The sequence below is a fragment of the Ictalurus punctatus genome, chromosome 15, assembly GCF_001660625.3.
Source record: "Ictalurus punctatus breed USDA103 chromosome 15, Coco_2.0, whole genome shotgun sequence".
NCBI classification, from domain to species: domain Eukaryota; kingdom Metazoa; phylum Chordata; class Actinopteri; order Siluriformes; family Ictaluridae; genus Ictalurus; species Ictalurus punctatus.
In genome coordinates, this window is record NC_030430.2 from 19,394,037 (window position 1) to 19,409,762 (window position 15,726).

General features: G+C 40.2%; 1 protein-coding gene across 3 annotated transcripts in view; it reads left to right on the top strand.

Annotated features, from left to right (window-relative positions):
* Nucleotides 1-1,437: 1,437 nt before the first annotated feature.
* Nucleotides 1,438-15,726, top strand: part of ube4b (ubiquitination factor E4B, UFD2 homolog (S. cerevisiae)) — a 31,367-nt gene continuing 17,078 nt past the window's right edge. The window contains exons 1-10 of one of the 3 annotated variants that reach the window (XM_017486898.3): nucleotides 1,438-1,758; nucleotides 5,294-5,513; nucleotides 9,432-9,567; nucleotides 9,827-9,914; nucleotides 12,006-12,150; nucleotides 12,243-12,468; nucleotides 12,674-13,132; nucleotides 13,586-13,687; nucleotides 14,550-14,691; nucleotides 14,974-15,074. In XM_017486898.3, coding sequence (XP_017342387.1) covers nucleotides 1,735-1,758; nucleotides 5,294-5,513; nucleotides 9,432-9,567; nucleotides 9,827-9,914; nucleotides 12,006-12,150; nucleotides 12,243-12,468; nucleotides 12,674-13,132; nucleotides 13,586-13,687; nucleotides 14,550-14,691; nucleotides 14,974-15,074 — 1,643 coding nt within the window. In that variant the 5' untranslated portion in view covers nucleotides 1,438-1,734. The remainder of the gene's footprint in view (nucleotides 1,759-5,293; nucleotides 5,514-9,431; nucleotides 9,568-9,826; nucleotides 9,915-12,005; nucleotides 12,151-12,242; nucleotides 12,469-12,673; nucleotides 13,133-13,585; nucleotides 13,688-14,549; nucleotides 14,692-14,973; nucleotides 15,075-15,726) is intronic. The other 2 variants (XM_017486899.3, XM_017486900.2) reach the window with 2 other exon arrangements.

Here is a 15,726-nt window from a genome sequence, read left to right on the forward strand (position 1 = left end):
ACGCATGGCATCAAAGTACCACAATAGCGATATGAGAGCAGCTGACTCCCTCAGCCAGCGCAGCTTCTCCAGCATGGCTACGTGAGCTATTTCACCATTGGTCAGACTCACAACGACAACGATGACATGTGCTTTTCATGTTTATTCTGACACCTTCAGTTCCGCTAATGCCCGGGACACGCTAAACGATTTTACCACGGGAGACCACAGATGTAAGGACAGTTTCAACCGATTTTTAACATTATAATCATACGAATGCATACACTAGACAATTCAGCCAGAATCGCATGGCATGTTTGTGGCTGCGGTGCAAAAAGCAGTTGGTGAAACTTGCTCGCTCTCATCAGCTATTGCTGGAATCCTGCCTCTGGCAGCCCGATCAAGAGTCGTAAATATCAAACATCTTGGGACTGGGGAGGCTCAGACTCGATCCAGAGCCCTAAAATAATCGCACTGACGTCACACAATTGAGGATTTTTTTGGACAAAAAGTCGGTAGCGACAAGCCTCGAATCAGACCACGTCCCCCAGATCATTGGGGAGGGTGCAAATCGGGCTTAAAATTCACCAATCTGTATTTTTATAAAAGTAAAAACCCTTTTCATGTAATCATAATGCCATATTGTGTCATGTTTTTCAACATAAACTGATTAAAATATATATAGACCCCACTTTATTGGTTTTTAAATAATATAGGCTTATGTTGAACTTTCTTCTTGTACATACAGGCACTTTATTAACTTAACCTATTGATTGAAAAGTGTTTCTGGTTGCCACCTGTAAAATTCAGACGTCTGTTTATCTGATAAATATTACATCTAATATGTATATAAGAAAGCAAACAACGCGGAGCGTCACTACGGGAAACGGTTAAGGATCTGGGTTACTGATCGGAAGGTCAGGGGTTCAAGCCCCAGCACTGCCAGGCGGCCACTGTTGGGTCCTTGAGCAAGGCCCTTAACCCTCTCTGCTCCAGGGGAGCTGTATCATGGCTGACCCTGCGCTCTGACTCCAGCATGATAACATGCGGCGAAGAAAAGAATTTCACTGTACTATAATATATATATGTATATATATGTGACCAACAAACACTAATTAAACAGAAAGTGTCCGACACGACGGCTCCGTTTTCAACTCCTCCCACAACTGCAAGCGACAACTCTCACCAGCCGCAGCTGAAGCCGAACACACCGATGGATTTGTTGGAATCCCCTGTATTGGAAAACCGCCTTCTGGGATTGCCGCAGGCGTTGTGTTAAACCAACCTTTATTCCGACAACTCGCGACTCCTGAGCCGCGATTGGCTGTTATTCCACAGACTGTTCATTTATTGACCAATGCTGAAACAGCAGGCGGAACAATAGTAGCAATTCTGTTTTAGGAGTCGGGGTTTGCGCGAATACGGGTCGGAAAGAAATAAAAACAGACTGCCGCAGCTCGCAATGTGTCGGTAGCCTGTCACGTGACCCGAGATCCAAAATGGCCGCCATGGTGTTTTGACGAATAATACTTTTGTGTTTGTTTCATTCTTTAAAGAAATCAGCTATAAAATCTTAACAATTGCGGGAGAGCACATAGCTATACGATTAATGTTTTAATTTAAGAGCGCCAAACGGACAATCACGGTGTATTGTTATTTGTTGTATTGTTTTATACTATGCACTTTTGGGGTTTGTGAGGCAGCTAGCTAGTTAGCTAGCAAAATTATTTTAGGTACAAAATTAAAAGAAAAGCGATGGAAGAGCTCAGCGCCGACGAGGTAAGACTTTTGTGCGTGTTGCTCGGTCACTTCTGTACATTCCCAGGATAAAGAGCTCATAAATTGTCAGTAATGTTTTTGTGTAATATAATGTAATGTCATTGTCACCCTTTCAGCCGGAGCAGTGACTTGCTTTACGAGCAGTTAGCTGAAGATGATTGAAACCCCCACTGGCAGTGTGTCACATCAGCAATACTCTCACAATACTCTCTCCTTGCAGCACTGTCAGTTAGAGTCTATAAAAATAAAATATAAACCAACAGTTTTCACTGAGGTGGAAGGAAATTGTGCTACACTGTGTTCGGTATGTCACTGTACCGGCTAGTGAGCTGCCTTCTGAGTAATTATTGATTTGCTAAACCAGCAGGCTATGGGCTGTTTTGTTTCGCTTGCTAACATTAGATTAGCCTGCTTCAGTGAAGTCCGTCATCACTGTTAGTCAATCCAGGGTGGAAAATAGAAATCGGTGCAATCTCATTAAGTTTGTATCTCATTTTAGTTGTCAGCTTCGCATATTTCTGGTTGGGAAATATTCAAACGAGTCGCACGGTTTGGTGGATAAAAACCAAAACCAAACAAGTGTCATTTTTATGCTGAACACCAAACCACTTTCATGCTTGCTGAGATTTTTCCATGTTCACAGCGAAAAAAAAAAAAATTTTTTTGTAATCCTCCATCACTTTAATGGAATGTTATTTGTTTTCAACCCTTTTTGTATATTTCTGATGCAAAAATGATTCATTGTGTTTATTCAGTGCATCAAAATATAAGCACAGATCGGTTAAGGTTTTACTTTAGGTCTATTTACAGGTCTCCCCAGTGAAGTTGGATTTTAAGTCGAGTTCACACTGTAAATTTCAGTCTGATTTTAGTGTCACAGACAAAAGGCACACGTCTTAAACAAACTCTTTGGCTGTGAGTTGAGATCGGTGTTGTGTTAGACTGGGATTACAACGGTCTTTTGAGATTATTACTTACAAGGTGATGATAATAATAAAATGTTGGCCAGATTCTACAGGTTGTCCCAAAATTCTCTGTATATAGGTAACTATGTTTGCCAGCACCACGTCAGTTGTGCCTTCGTCAGTGGATGTTCGTGGACGTCCACGTCTCAGTCGGTCGGCAAGACTTCCAGTCTTTTTGAAATTGTTAATAAGTTTGGCGACGGTGTCGTGCGTGTGAGGTGCTTCCCACGTTTCCTGTTAAAGTCCATCGCAACTTTGTGACAACTTCTCGATCCAGACATGAGAATGATTTCAATACGTTCTTCTTTTGTCAAAAGCTGTCAATATCAAAAGTAACAGTCAGTATCTGGTGTCCTCCAGCTGATTTAAGTACTACAGTGCATCTCATCCTCATGGACTGCACCAGAGTGGTCAGTTCTTGCTGTGAGATGTTACTCCACACTTCCACCAAGGCATTTGCAAGTTCTCAATAACGTCTGGGGGGACACATGGTTACATGTAATTTTCCACTTCAAGGACGATCAGCCGTCCTTCCTGTGTCCCTGTAGCACTGTCTTAGGTGTCTTACATTACAGATATTTCAGTTTATTGCTCTGGCCACATCTGCAGTCCTCATGCCTCCCTGCAGTAGGTCTATGGCATGTTCACACAGGTGAGCAGGAACCCTAGACATCTTTATTCTGGTGTTTTTCAGAGTCAGTAGAAAGGTCTCTTTAGTGTCCTAAGTTATTGTAGCTGTGACCTAATTGCCTACTGCCTGTGAACTGTTAGTGTCTTAAGGACTGTTCCACAGGTGCATGTGCAATAATTGTTTATGGTTCATTGAACAAGCTTGAAAAACATTGTTTAAACCCTTTCCGATAAAGATCTGTAAAGCTTATTTGGATTTTTACAAAATTTAAAATACAGTCTCCTGAAAAAGGGATGTTTCTTTTTTTTGCTTTTTTTTTTGGAGTGTATGTGTGTGTATATATAATATAATTATAGAAAACATTGCATAAACAAAGTATGGAAAAATTCTGGAAGATATTTTGCTAAAAAAGTGAGGATTTTTGGGACACCCTGTATAACAGATTGTGCTCTAAAATGTTTTCTCCTTGTCAAATAATAGAATGAAGCTCCTCTAACGATAAACCTGTGAGTATTACACTTAAAAATGACTATATTATGCTTATGGCATCAATCAGTGCGATTCGGGATCGTGCAGAAAATGGGCTCACGCAAACACAAGCATTCTTCCAAGCAAGATTGAGGTAATACAGATATTTTTCTGTCCTTTAGCATGTTTCGATTACATTTCAAGATCACCAGTAACAAATTTGTAGCTGTCCCACAAGTTTGGCATAATCCAATGTTGTCGTAACAGTGATCGCACGCTGAAAATTTTGCCAGTTTATAAAATGTCTGACTGAAATCTGTCATCGGATGTCTTTCGTCACAGTATAAAAAAAAATTATTTTTACGATGTGCGATTTTTGTCTGTGACAGCAAAATGTGGCAGAAAATCATAGAGTAAACCCAGCTTAAGATCCATTATGAGTCCTAAACATTTTGCCCAGATCTATACAAGTCAATTTAAGGATGCAGCAGTACAATACAGAAGATGTGTGTTGCCTGATAACCAGGTTGTGTGAAATTCCAGACGCATGATGGTGGTTTACTTTAAGACTAGCTGTTTTCTTTATTGTCTTGTCAGTCAAATTAACACATGTTCACATCCTAAAAATACATCAGGGAGTCTGATCGGGAAAAAATGCCCGATCTTCAGTTTAACGCTAACGGCATGTCAAGAACTGGTTCAGTACTTTCCTACTAAAACCTTTTTACTGTAGTTTGTATAAAAACAGAAATTGTCTGAACGATGGAAAATGCTGTGGAATGTTTAATAGTTTAGAGATACTGTTTTGTCAGTGCTGAGCACACCGTATTTCTTGACTCCATAACGCTTAGCTGGTGGTGTAATTGCCAGCTCTGTTTTTGGCTGTGCTGGAGTCTGATTCAGGATGAGGCTGAATTATCCTGCCATGCATTCGTCTTCTTGGCATTTCACTGTCAGTCTTTATCAGGGAGGCTGTGAGCCTTGTTTTAGTGTCCCCCAGATGTTATGAGTCACTGGAGTGTGTGGTGATTCTCCTGCAGCACTTAACTGCAAAGCTGCAGCAATATTATGCTTTAGAATACATTAGGGTTTACTTTGAGCAAAAAACAAAAAAAAGATAAATTAATCATGTTTTTTTCCCCCCTTTTCATTTTGCCAAGGGCTCTGGTATGAGCTTAATTTATTTATTTCAGCTCTTGTTCTCACTTTAATGTATTCTTTGGGTTTATTAAAATTTTTAGAGAATTTTAGCAGTAGGGGTTTGTTTGGTTTCCCCCTCCCCCTGTGGGTTTTTTCCCTGGTTCCTCTGGTTTCTTCCCTCCTGCCAAAATGCCGGTTATGTGTATTTTCTCCTCTATCTTGCTCCTGGGTCCAACCAGTGTTCATAAGATGGGCTCCAGATCCACCTTGACAGGATAAAGTGGTTACTGATGGTGAATGAATGAATGAATGATTTTTTTATGTCCTGCAGATTCGGAGAAGGCGGCTGGCCCGGTTAGCTGGAGGACCGACGTCTCAGCCAACCACCCCTCTGAGCACGCCGCTGACGTCACCACAGAGAGAAACCCCTCCAGGTCCACTGCCCGGGCCTTCCGGGGCCTCATCACAGCCTCTGCCACCAGCACCATCTCATTCTCTGGGTCTCAACGCCCAAAATGTCACACCTGCCACTTCCCCAATGGGGGCTTCGGGTAAGTGTGCTGTAGCAGTGTGCAAAGATATTTGCATTTTTTAATACAGTAATACATCTTGTATTTGTTGCTAAAAAATCTAGTGTCGAGAAACCCCTTTGAAATGTGCCGAGCCTTCTTTGTTATTCTTTTAAAACGAAAAGAAGCAGATTGTTTGTTTATCGTTCAGCGCTGCCTGTCCCTGCAAGACAACATTCTTTACCGCGTCTGTACTTGTGTATGCAGAGCTTTTAGGCACACATCCATCAGGAATGGCTCAAATTAATTTATATTCCACCACCATACAGTTTATCTTTCATCATGTTTAATCAGTCATGATCAGGTTTGGGGAGTAAAAAAGTTTTCTGCAAAGTTAATTGGGTAGAAATTAACACACATTGTTCTCTAAAAGGCTTTTGTTTAGGGTCACCATACGTCCTCTTTTTCCCGGACATGTCCTCTTTTTCAGACCTTAAAAAAAGCGTCCGGCTGGGATTTCTAAATTTGAGAAAATGTCCGGGATTCGGTTTTTAGTTTCATTATGATGTGTTTATGGTCTAATACTGCACTGTGTGTGCGCATGTTTGCATTGCTTTAACCCCTCTGTGTAATTCCCACCTTGTCGCACACCGATTGGTCGATTTATAAAAGGCTTGCAGTAACTATTGGCCAAATTCCTGCCTCTCAACCTACTCTGCAAATGCATAAAGATGAAGCGCTGTTCTGTACAGAGTCAAACAGTTGTTTGACAAAAGCAGCAAATGACAACTGTCCTGAGTTGAAACAATGCCTATCTAAAAAAAAAATATATATATATATATATATATATATATATATATATATATATATATATATATATATTTCATATATATATATATATATATATATTTCATATATTCATGTGATGCTAATAGTGTGTCTTTTTCAGTGTATTAAAGTCTGCGATCATAGTAACAGTTTTGAACGCTATTAAGACTCCCCACCAAAAAAAAAGAAACTAGAGATGCACCAATGTATCAGCCAATAATCGGTATCAGCCGGTAAAGGCTATTTTCCACCTTTATCGGACGATAGTTTAAAAACAGCCGGTGTTCAGAGCGGATTATATCCTGTCAATAAAAAGAGGGCGTGAAAACATATCGATTTCGTGCTGTGTGTAAAGATGTCTCTTGTTTGGAACGACGACAAAATTGCAGTTTGTAAGCTCTGCACTGCTAAAATTTTACACCGGAAGTGAGCAGAAGTGAAGCAGGAGTTTCGGCGTCGAGTCAAATTTTTTATAAGAAGGCATAAAAGACAGAACTATCGGTTATCTGTATCGGCTGAGAAATTTAGTATTGGTGCATCTCTAAACAAAACCTTTTTGGGAAACCAGAATATGGTCACCCTAGCTTTTGTGATGTAGTGTTACCCACATCAGGGACAGTGCTCTTTTATTTATTTATTTGTTTGTTTGTTTGTTTGTTTGTTTGTTTGTTTGTTTTATTAAAACAAATCCAAACATTGGAAATGTTTTTAAGCTCTAAAATAAGTTCTCAATAAAAGTATCATGTTGCTTTTCCCTTGACTTTATTTACATATGTGACCTTGAAGTCATCCAAAAATAATCTGATTGCATTACGTTCATGTTGTGATACTTGGTTACATAATGGACTAATGGAGTACATTTTTAAAGTAACCCTCCCAACCATGGTCATGATTAATAAACCTAACCTAATGTGTAATGTAATAACTGTTCAGTCATATTTTAAAGTTTAATAACGACAAGCTAGTGCTTTTTTCCCGCGGCACTATAGAATGAAACATGTTCACCATCTGAACGTGAAATACTGTCTTAGGACCTCATGAGCTCAGAATAGACCTAGAGAATATTCCTAGCATCAATACAAGGATAATTTGCACTCTATCAGGAGTATAGGAATAATGGTTGCTAGTACACAGGTAAAAAAAAAAAAGCATCGTCATACTGGCAGTGTCTTGCTACAACCTTGGCTGGAGTTCAACCCGAGACTTGTAGGTGGGCCAGACTGAAGGCTCGCTCTCGTCTTGTGATTTACTTACTGTCTAGGGTAAATGGGGAATGTCGTCTGGTGATTACAAGTGCACTTACCACCATCTAGGCTATGACCCAGATCCGAGGTTTTCAACCTTTTATGACCCGTCGAGTTAAAGACCGTTGACCTATATTTAATAGAATAGTTTTTATTGTCCTGCTCAATCACCTTGGAGACTGTAATAGAAATCAAACCTCACCCCAGTGCAAGCTCAACTGACTCTTTTTATATATATATATATATATATATATATATATATAATATATTCCCTTCCGTTTTGATTAATAGCTTTTATGTCGCTGATAATATTAAGCGTCTAATGATTCGCGTTCCCGGGAATCAGGAATTTGCAACGCTGGTGTAAAATGACTTGTATTGTGTTGACAGCATGAACATGGTGCTATTGTGGCTGTTATTCTGCACCTCTGATTGAGAGCACAGCATCACATGAAAGTGCAGTTTTAACAAAAAGTACACTGCTGCAATGTGCAACAGCTTTTCTCTCAAACCCACAACAATGGGCTGTGTTCCAGACTTTTACATCTGCATCAGTGCGTACATAATACAGGACAGGACAGTTTTTAGGTGTCTTTGAATGTGTTCCAAACGTTACAGATGCCGGGGATACAGGGGAGACAGATGCCTTCAGGAACGTTCGTCTTTTGTTTGCTCTGTCTGAGTACAAAAGCTCAGGAAGTAGCAACATGCTAGCCAACTGATGTTATGAGTGATGACTGTTAATGATGTATTTGCTTTGTCAAAACAGCAAACGAGCCCATGTTTATATGACTTTATTACTATATTGATCAGGATAATCAGACACCGTCTTAGTGCTTGTGAAGTGAAATGGGCTCTAAGTATTTCAAACCTGCTGCTTTAAATCTGTCAGTGCATTTTGAATATGTAAGGAGTAAAACATCTGTTCATTTGTTTTGTGTTCGATTTTATGTATTTGTTAATAAATAAATAATTTTTTTTTTTTTTTTTAATGTGAAACTATTTGTGCTGCCACTTTTTTACAGGACTCCATGGATGAAGAAATTTTATCTCAATGGGATTTTCCTGGTAAAATAAAGGATATAATAATAATTGTAAAAAATACAGCGAGATGTGCTTTTAAAGAAAAATGATCAAAGAAAGGGTAGTTTGCTGTGACCTGATACAAAGTGATACCCCATTATTGATTATTCTTCTATATGTCCGGAAGTTTTTCATTCCTCTTATACAACAGCGTAGTCATTGCTGATGATTTCCTTTTTATTAAAGAACAACACGTACAGTTTATTCAGCACATTTAATGTCTGTGGAAGGTTAGTTCCTGTAATCACTTGTTATCGCATCTATAAACATTCATTCCCTCTTTCACTTTCACTTAGATCGTAAGACAAGAGCTGCAGCTTGTCATGTTGTTGAGAAACCACAAAGCATAGTGCTCTTCGGACTTAGACTTACCATATTGGAAAACCTGAAATTGACCTCTGACTGTTACAAAACCCTGACACTGAAGGCTCATTCAAAAAATTTTAAATAAATGTCACCTTGGAGAAAAACTTCGACCTTAACGATTATATAGATTTGTGGAGTGTCATACATGCCATACATGTCCTTGTGAATTAGCTGTTTCTATAGAAACAATAATGTATTGGTATTCGGTCATTGTAACTATATTCAGAGCTGCTGTTATAGAAATGTAATCAATACCTTCTGACCAATCATATTCAAGCATTCAACATTGTTGTATAAGATGATCTATATCATAGGTGCAGTGATTGACATCATCTCTATCTTTTATTCCAATTGCAGATTAGGCATGTCTAAACTGCACGTTATACACACTGTAGATATTGGTGTTTACCTTTTTGTTTTGTTTTTTATTTTATTTTAGGGGTGGCTTATCGCAGCCAGAGCAGCGAGGGAGTCAGCTCTCTCTCCAGCTCCCCATCCAACAGCCTTGAGACACAGTCTCAATCCCTGTCCCGCTCCCAAAGCATGGACATCGATACGGCATCCTGCGAAAAGAAGTGAGGCTGTTTTTCTGCATTTGGCTATTTGTCCTTCAATCTTATGCAGTGTGACAGTAAACAAGTCTGTCAATCCGTCACAGGCATCTGGATGTGGAAATAAACACTGATAAATATTAACGTTCCTAATATTGTAGCTTAATGTTCTTATTCGCTCACTGTTGTATGTAATATGATATTCAAAAGTGTTCCTTACTGGTTAATTGTTGTATTTAATATTAAAGTGTGTGTGTGTGTGTGTGTGTGACCCCATCCTTAGCATGTCCCAGGTGGATGTGGACTCAGGAATTGAGAACATGGAAGTAGAGGATAGTGACCGCAGGGAGAAACGCAACCTGACTGAGAAGGTAAACACTGCATATTTTACTTTTAAAATGAGTAATACTTTTGTCCCTTCTTTACAGCTTTGGAGCTTTATGAATAGGAAGACTTTTCTTTCCAGGTTACATTTGAATATAGATTCTGATTTTAAGAAACACAGATGCATGAATTCTGATGTAAAAACTGCAAAGTAAAAACCCAGCTGCAGCAGTGTGTTTTTATTTATTTATTTTTAGATTAAACACTATGACAGTAGGGGGAGTGGCTGCATTACCCTGACTGGGATAACAAACCATGCCACAGGAACATAAAAACAGTATGGGCGAAACAGCTCTATCAGTATGATGGCAAACACCTATCTATCAGAATTTTTTCAACACTACATACAGTATGTAGCTCGGTAAAGGCTCCCTGGCCTCTTTATTATTATTATTAACGTCATACTAATACTTGGAAGGACATCCATTTGCTCTAAGAGCCGCCTCAGTTCTTCATGGCACTGATTCTAAAAGGTGTTTGAAACATTTAATTGAGACCCACATTGACATAAATACTGCAGATTTATCAGCTATACATTCATGCTGCAAGTCTCTTGTTCTGCCACATCCCTAAGGTGCTCCATTGGATTCAGATCTGGTGACCAGGGAGGTCATTGAAGTACGCTGAATTCAGTGTTATGTTCCTGAAATTAGTTTGAGAAGATTTGTGCTTTGTGACATGCCGCATTTTCGTGCTGGAAGTAGCCGTTATAAAATGAGTAAATTGAGGCTATAAAAGGATGCACATGATTAGGAACAATACTCAGATAAGCTGTGGCATTGAAAATTGTTTGAAGGAGCTTAACATGTGCCAAGAAGACTTTCTTCACACCATTACTCCACCAGCTCGAACTGTTGAAACAAGGTTGGTTGGATCCATGGATTCATATTGTTAATGCCAAATTCTGACCCTACCATCTGCATGTGGTAGCAGAAATTGAGAGCCATCAGACCAGGCAGCGTTTTTCCAGCTGTCCAGTTGATCCAGATTTTCCAGCTTATCTTCAGCTGTTCAGTTTCAGTGAACCTGTGCCCACTGTAGCCTCAGATTCCTGTTCTTGGCTGACAGGAGTGGAATTTGATGTGGTCTTCTGTTGTTGTACAGTCTCTCCAGGATGTTGTAATTTTGCGATTGCAAAAATTAACACAAAATCAAGGAACCTCCCCAATATTCGGAGGAGCTTGCAATTTTTCCACAGATTTTCCACAGATTCGGGCCAAGGTGCATAATGTGACCATCACAACGTGCATTCAGCCAATGTCCTCTTCGATTCACATGCGTTGAACATGAGTAAAGCTTAAAGGTCTCTTTTCCAACAAGCATCACTGCGAAAGACCGTGTGAAACAATTTTATGGAAGTAGTTTTGCGTACAAAAAACTACGTTTTTGAGAAAAGCTGCAGCAAAAGCAAGCATTTTTGGCCGCAACAATCACAGACACAAAAAAAACACTGCAAAATCCTTTATGGACTGGTTGTAGCCTGACAGCCACAAGCTTAGGAGTGTTGTGTTTTCCGAGATGGTTTTTCTGCTTACCACAGTGGTAAAGAGTTATTTAAATTACTGTAGTGGCCATTCTCCTTTGACCTCTCATCATCACGGCATTTCTGTCAGCAGAACTGCTGTTCGCTGGATGGTTATGGGTTTTTTTTGCTTGCACCATTCTGTGTAAACTCTAGGAACATTCAAACCAGCCCATCTGACACCAACAATCATGCCAATGTCACATTTTTCCCATGTTTGATGTGAACATTAACAGTAGCTGTTGACCTGTATCTGCATGATTTTATGCATCGTTCTGCTGCCACACGATTGGCTGAACAGCTGCATGAATTAGCAGGTGTTCCTTTTAAAATGGCTGGTGCGTGTAAAGTCAGTGTTCAGATCACTGTTCTAGATGGGTGTTTTAATATACAGTGTTCTATAGCTACATGTATTGTGTTTATTTTTTACTGATCATGTTAGAGTTAACTGGCTATCTTCAGGCAGAAGTTTGTGATGATGCAAAGAAAAAGTACTGATGTAAAGAAGTATTCATCGAACGAGTTTCATAAACCAATTCTGCCTGCTGTTCTGCAGGACTCATCATCTAACCAAGATGTCTCTGAAGAGCAGGCTCTGCAGCTCATCTGCAAAATTCTCCGTGTCTCCTGGAAGGAGCAAGACCGCGATGTCATCTTTCTGCCCTCACTTGCTGCAGAGTTTCAGCAAAATCCAAAAGATGGTAAGAGAGAGGGGGAGCAAGCAAGGGAGGAGGGATAGAGATCATATTTATAATCCCATGTACCATGATTCTCTGCGTTTCTCTTCCACTAGTCTATTCTGACTTCAAAGACCTGATTGGCCAGATCTTGATGGAAGTTCTTATGATGTCTACCCAATCACGTGACTGCAACCCCTTCGCTAGCCTGACAGCCACATCACAGCCAATCACTGCTGCCAAATCTCCAGACCGCCACCTGACACTGGTCCCACCCTCCAGCCAGGGAAACAGTCCCATGATGCCCTGTGGAGGGTCATTTGGTGCCAGCTCGCTGTCTAGGCAAGTGTGGACAAACAACGGGGCCTATTTGTAATTTATATACATGCAGATTTAGGGATTAAAATATGTTTGTCTGGCCATTTTTCCCCCAATCTACTCAATCAGATTTGTTCCTATGTTGTTTTGGTAGCGATATCTGTATTGTTTTGTCAATCACGTTCTACATTTCCATTTTATGTTCTTTGAAATTTCCTGTTGCTTTCAGTCTGTATGGATGTAGTCCATACCTTGGGCAAAATTCTGCCAGGATGAGTGCTCCATCTGTACTCACACCCTTACCTCCGCCTTCACTTCCACCTCCCTCTGTTGTTTCACCCTCACCTCCACCTGCACCTTCAACTGCGCATCAGCTTTCTCCCAGTCCATCAGCGCCACAACTTGGTTCACCCTTTCCAACCCCATCTGCCCCCCTGCCTATTTCTCAGAGAGATAGACCATACTCGCTCAGCTCCTCTCAGGGCTCCTCCTTCCCTATGAGCTTAAGCCCCAGGTCTGGCTTCTCTCCTCCTACCCATGCTCCATCCACACCCTTGACCCCCCAGCCAGCTCCTCTGCCATCCCCTAGACACCACACTCTCCAAACACCTGCCCTAGTTCCCATTGTGCCGGACTCTCCCACTACTACAGCCAGAAGAACTGCCGTGGCCTCCTGGATGCCCTCTAGGTATCTTCATACTATGTTAGATGTGAAGTCTTGCTCACTACACCAGTAAGAAATAATAACACTGCACCAATACACCAATGTACGTTTTTAGTTTTCAGTGAAATTACTTTATGGGGTAGTTCGCTGTTAACCAATTCTTGTATTAAAATGTTGTGAGGCACATTACATAACCCTTAACCCATGCTTGCAGGTACACAAACTAAGTAGGGGTTTGGTTCCAACCTTCTTGAAGGTTTAACAGCTTTTATCATAATTTCTTGGCTGCTGCTATGCTGTTTATTAGTTGCTCTTTAGCCTGTATAACTATCTTTAATCAATAACCTTAGTCAGATGTGTTCTTGACAATAGTGCCTTGCTTTCCTTAAGAGATCTCATTAAACCCTCCCCTGTACTTCATTTCACATCCTCATATCTTCCCAAACTGCACTCGTCTGCGTGCTGTGGCCATGCCAGCCCCTTCCCGCTCCCTTTCTTTGCCCTTTCTCAAGACAGCAGTGATGAAGAGCTGGAGGAAGAGGAGGAGGAGGATTTTTCTGGGGTTCATTTTGGGTCAAGGTACCAGTGCCAGTGTGTGTTGCATACGTTAGAGTGCTGCCTGGCCACTAACATAAACACATTGTGCCCTGTGCTGGCACAACAAATGGAGGACTGCCATAAAACATAGCCCAGTGGTTTAGAGTAGATGGTGTTGATTGTTGTTGTTTTGTCTCTCTCATGTGTTGTATGTTTGATGTGGACCTATTTTTAACCTACAGCATTTTTTAAAATAGCACCTAGTTGATTTCATGAGGATACTGAACTAATTTCAGCATGTCTCATGGCATATGAGCTGGTCAACCTTTTTAACACCCCATTTGCCTATGCTTCTATTGTTGTCTGTCTTTACTCATGAAACTATTTTTTTGTAAGGCTAATCATATAAGTGGTATTACTGTGGTATTGCATTAGAATTGCCCAGACATTGAGGTGTTTAATCTTTGCTGGATGAATAAATAACATGACTAATAAGAGAGGTAGATTGGTGCTGTGACGTGTGTCCTCCCACCCAGGAATCCTCACTAATGCATGCTTTAGTTTTTGTTTGTGTTAGGGTCTTGCTTGATTACATTCTTTTAGAATGTGGAAAATCAATAGCAAACATTGAGAATTTCTCAGAGGAGCTGTTGTTTGGTCCAAGCTGCATTTTAAAATGAGATTAACCTAGGTCTGCTTTTGAATGCATTGCATCTACTCAAGGCCTGATTTTAAAATTCTGCATTCTAAAGATTTTTATGTATTTGTTAGGCTAACACAAAGCCTGCGAAACCTTCTCTTACAGTAAAGACTGTGGTGATTTATATAATTTCTCCATTCTGATTCTGATTTCTTGCTTATAATGATCTCCCTCTTTCTTCATTTGTCTCTGTCTGTCCTATAGCCTGGGTGCATCTGGCGGTGGATTGGCTGGTGATTCAGGCAGTGACCGCTTTACCATCGAGGCGTGTAAGGAGACTGAGATGCTGAACTACCTCATCGAGCGCTTTGACAGTGTGGGCATGGAGGAGAGGAAGGCTCCCAAGGTAGTAGATGTTCACAGAGGAAGGCATGCGCTAATGAAGCTGATGCGTGGTTATTCAAATGCAAACAGAACGAAACCGATATATTTCTTTTCAGAGCTGTTTCACATAACATTAGCCTTCTTGGATAAAAATAGAAAGCTCAGAAAGTCAAATGCCTCCCAGAGTGAAAGTAAAACTTACCTTACTATTGCGCCAGGGGGAATTCCACTCTTCAGGCTTTGGTTATGAAGCAATCTGCCTGCTGTTCTTCCTTATTCTGAATGCTATGTTTTGCTGTTGTAGATGTGCAGTCAGCCGATGGTCAGTCAGCTGCTCAGCAACATACGCTCCCAGTGTATTTCCCATGCTGCTCTTGTGCTGCAGGGGGCCCTTACCCTGCCCAGGTCAGTGCTTACAGGCAGTCTTTTGTCCTTGATATGCCTCTCTAATAATCAGCAGTCTGTGTAGTATGGCCTGAAGAATAATTTTTAATGCGTAGGCTCCAATACAAGCCTCCTATGCAACCTCCTCGTAGTCCTATTGTGTACTAATTTGTTGTTTTAATTATCCTTGTTCCATAAAGTGTACAGAAGGTTTTGTAATTTTTTTTTGTGTGTGTTTCTAGAGACTTAAAAGCATTTATATTTTTAAAATGAATGGCCTTTTTAAATTGTGTTAAATGTACCTTTCATAGATTTTTAGTCTGTTTTGAAAGCATTATGCGGTGTCCTGCATTTTGCAGACCTAATTATGTTTTTAATGACATTCAAAGGTACTGTACAACTCGAAACTCTGCCCCAAAATACCTGGAGTGTTTGTAAATCACTGTAAAATACATTACCAGTGAAAGGTTTGGAGACACTCGACTGAAATGTTTCTCGTGATCTTAAAAATCTTTTGATCTGAAGGTGTATGATTTTTAAATGTTTATTTCATTAGAAAACTAACTACATTTTTTTTTTTTTTTTTTTAATGGATTACTTGGAGCAAAATATTCCGAAAAACAACCAATAAGTGTCCATCGTAGGTGGGAACTCCTTTAATACTGTTTAAAAA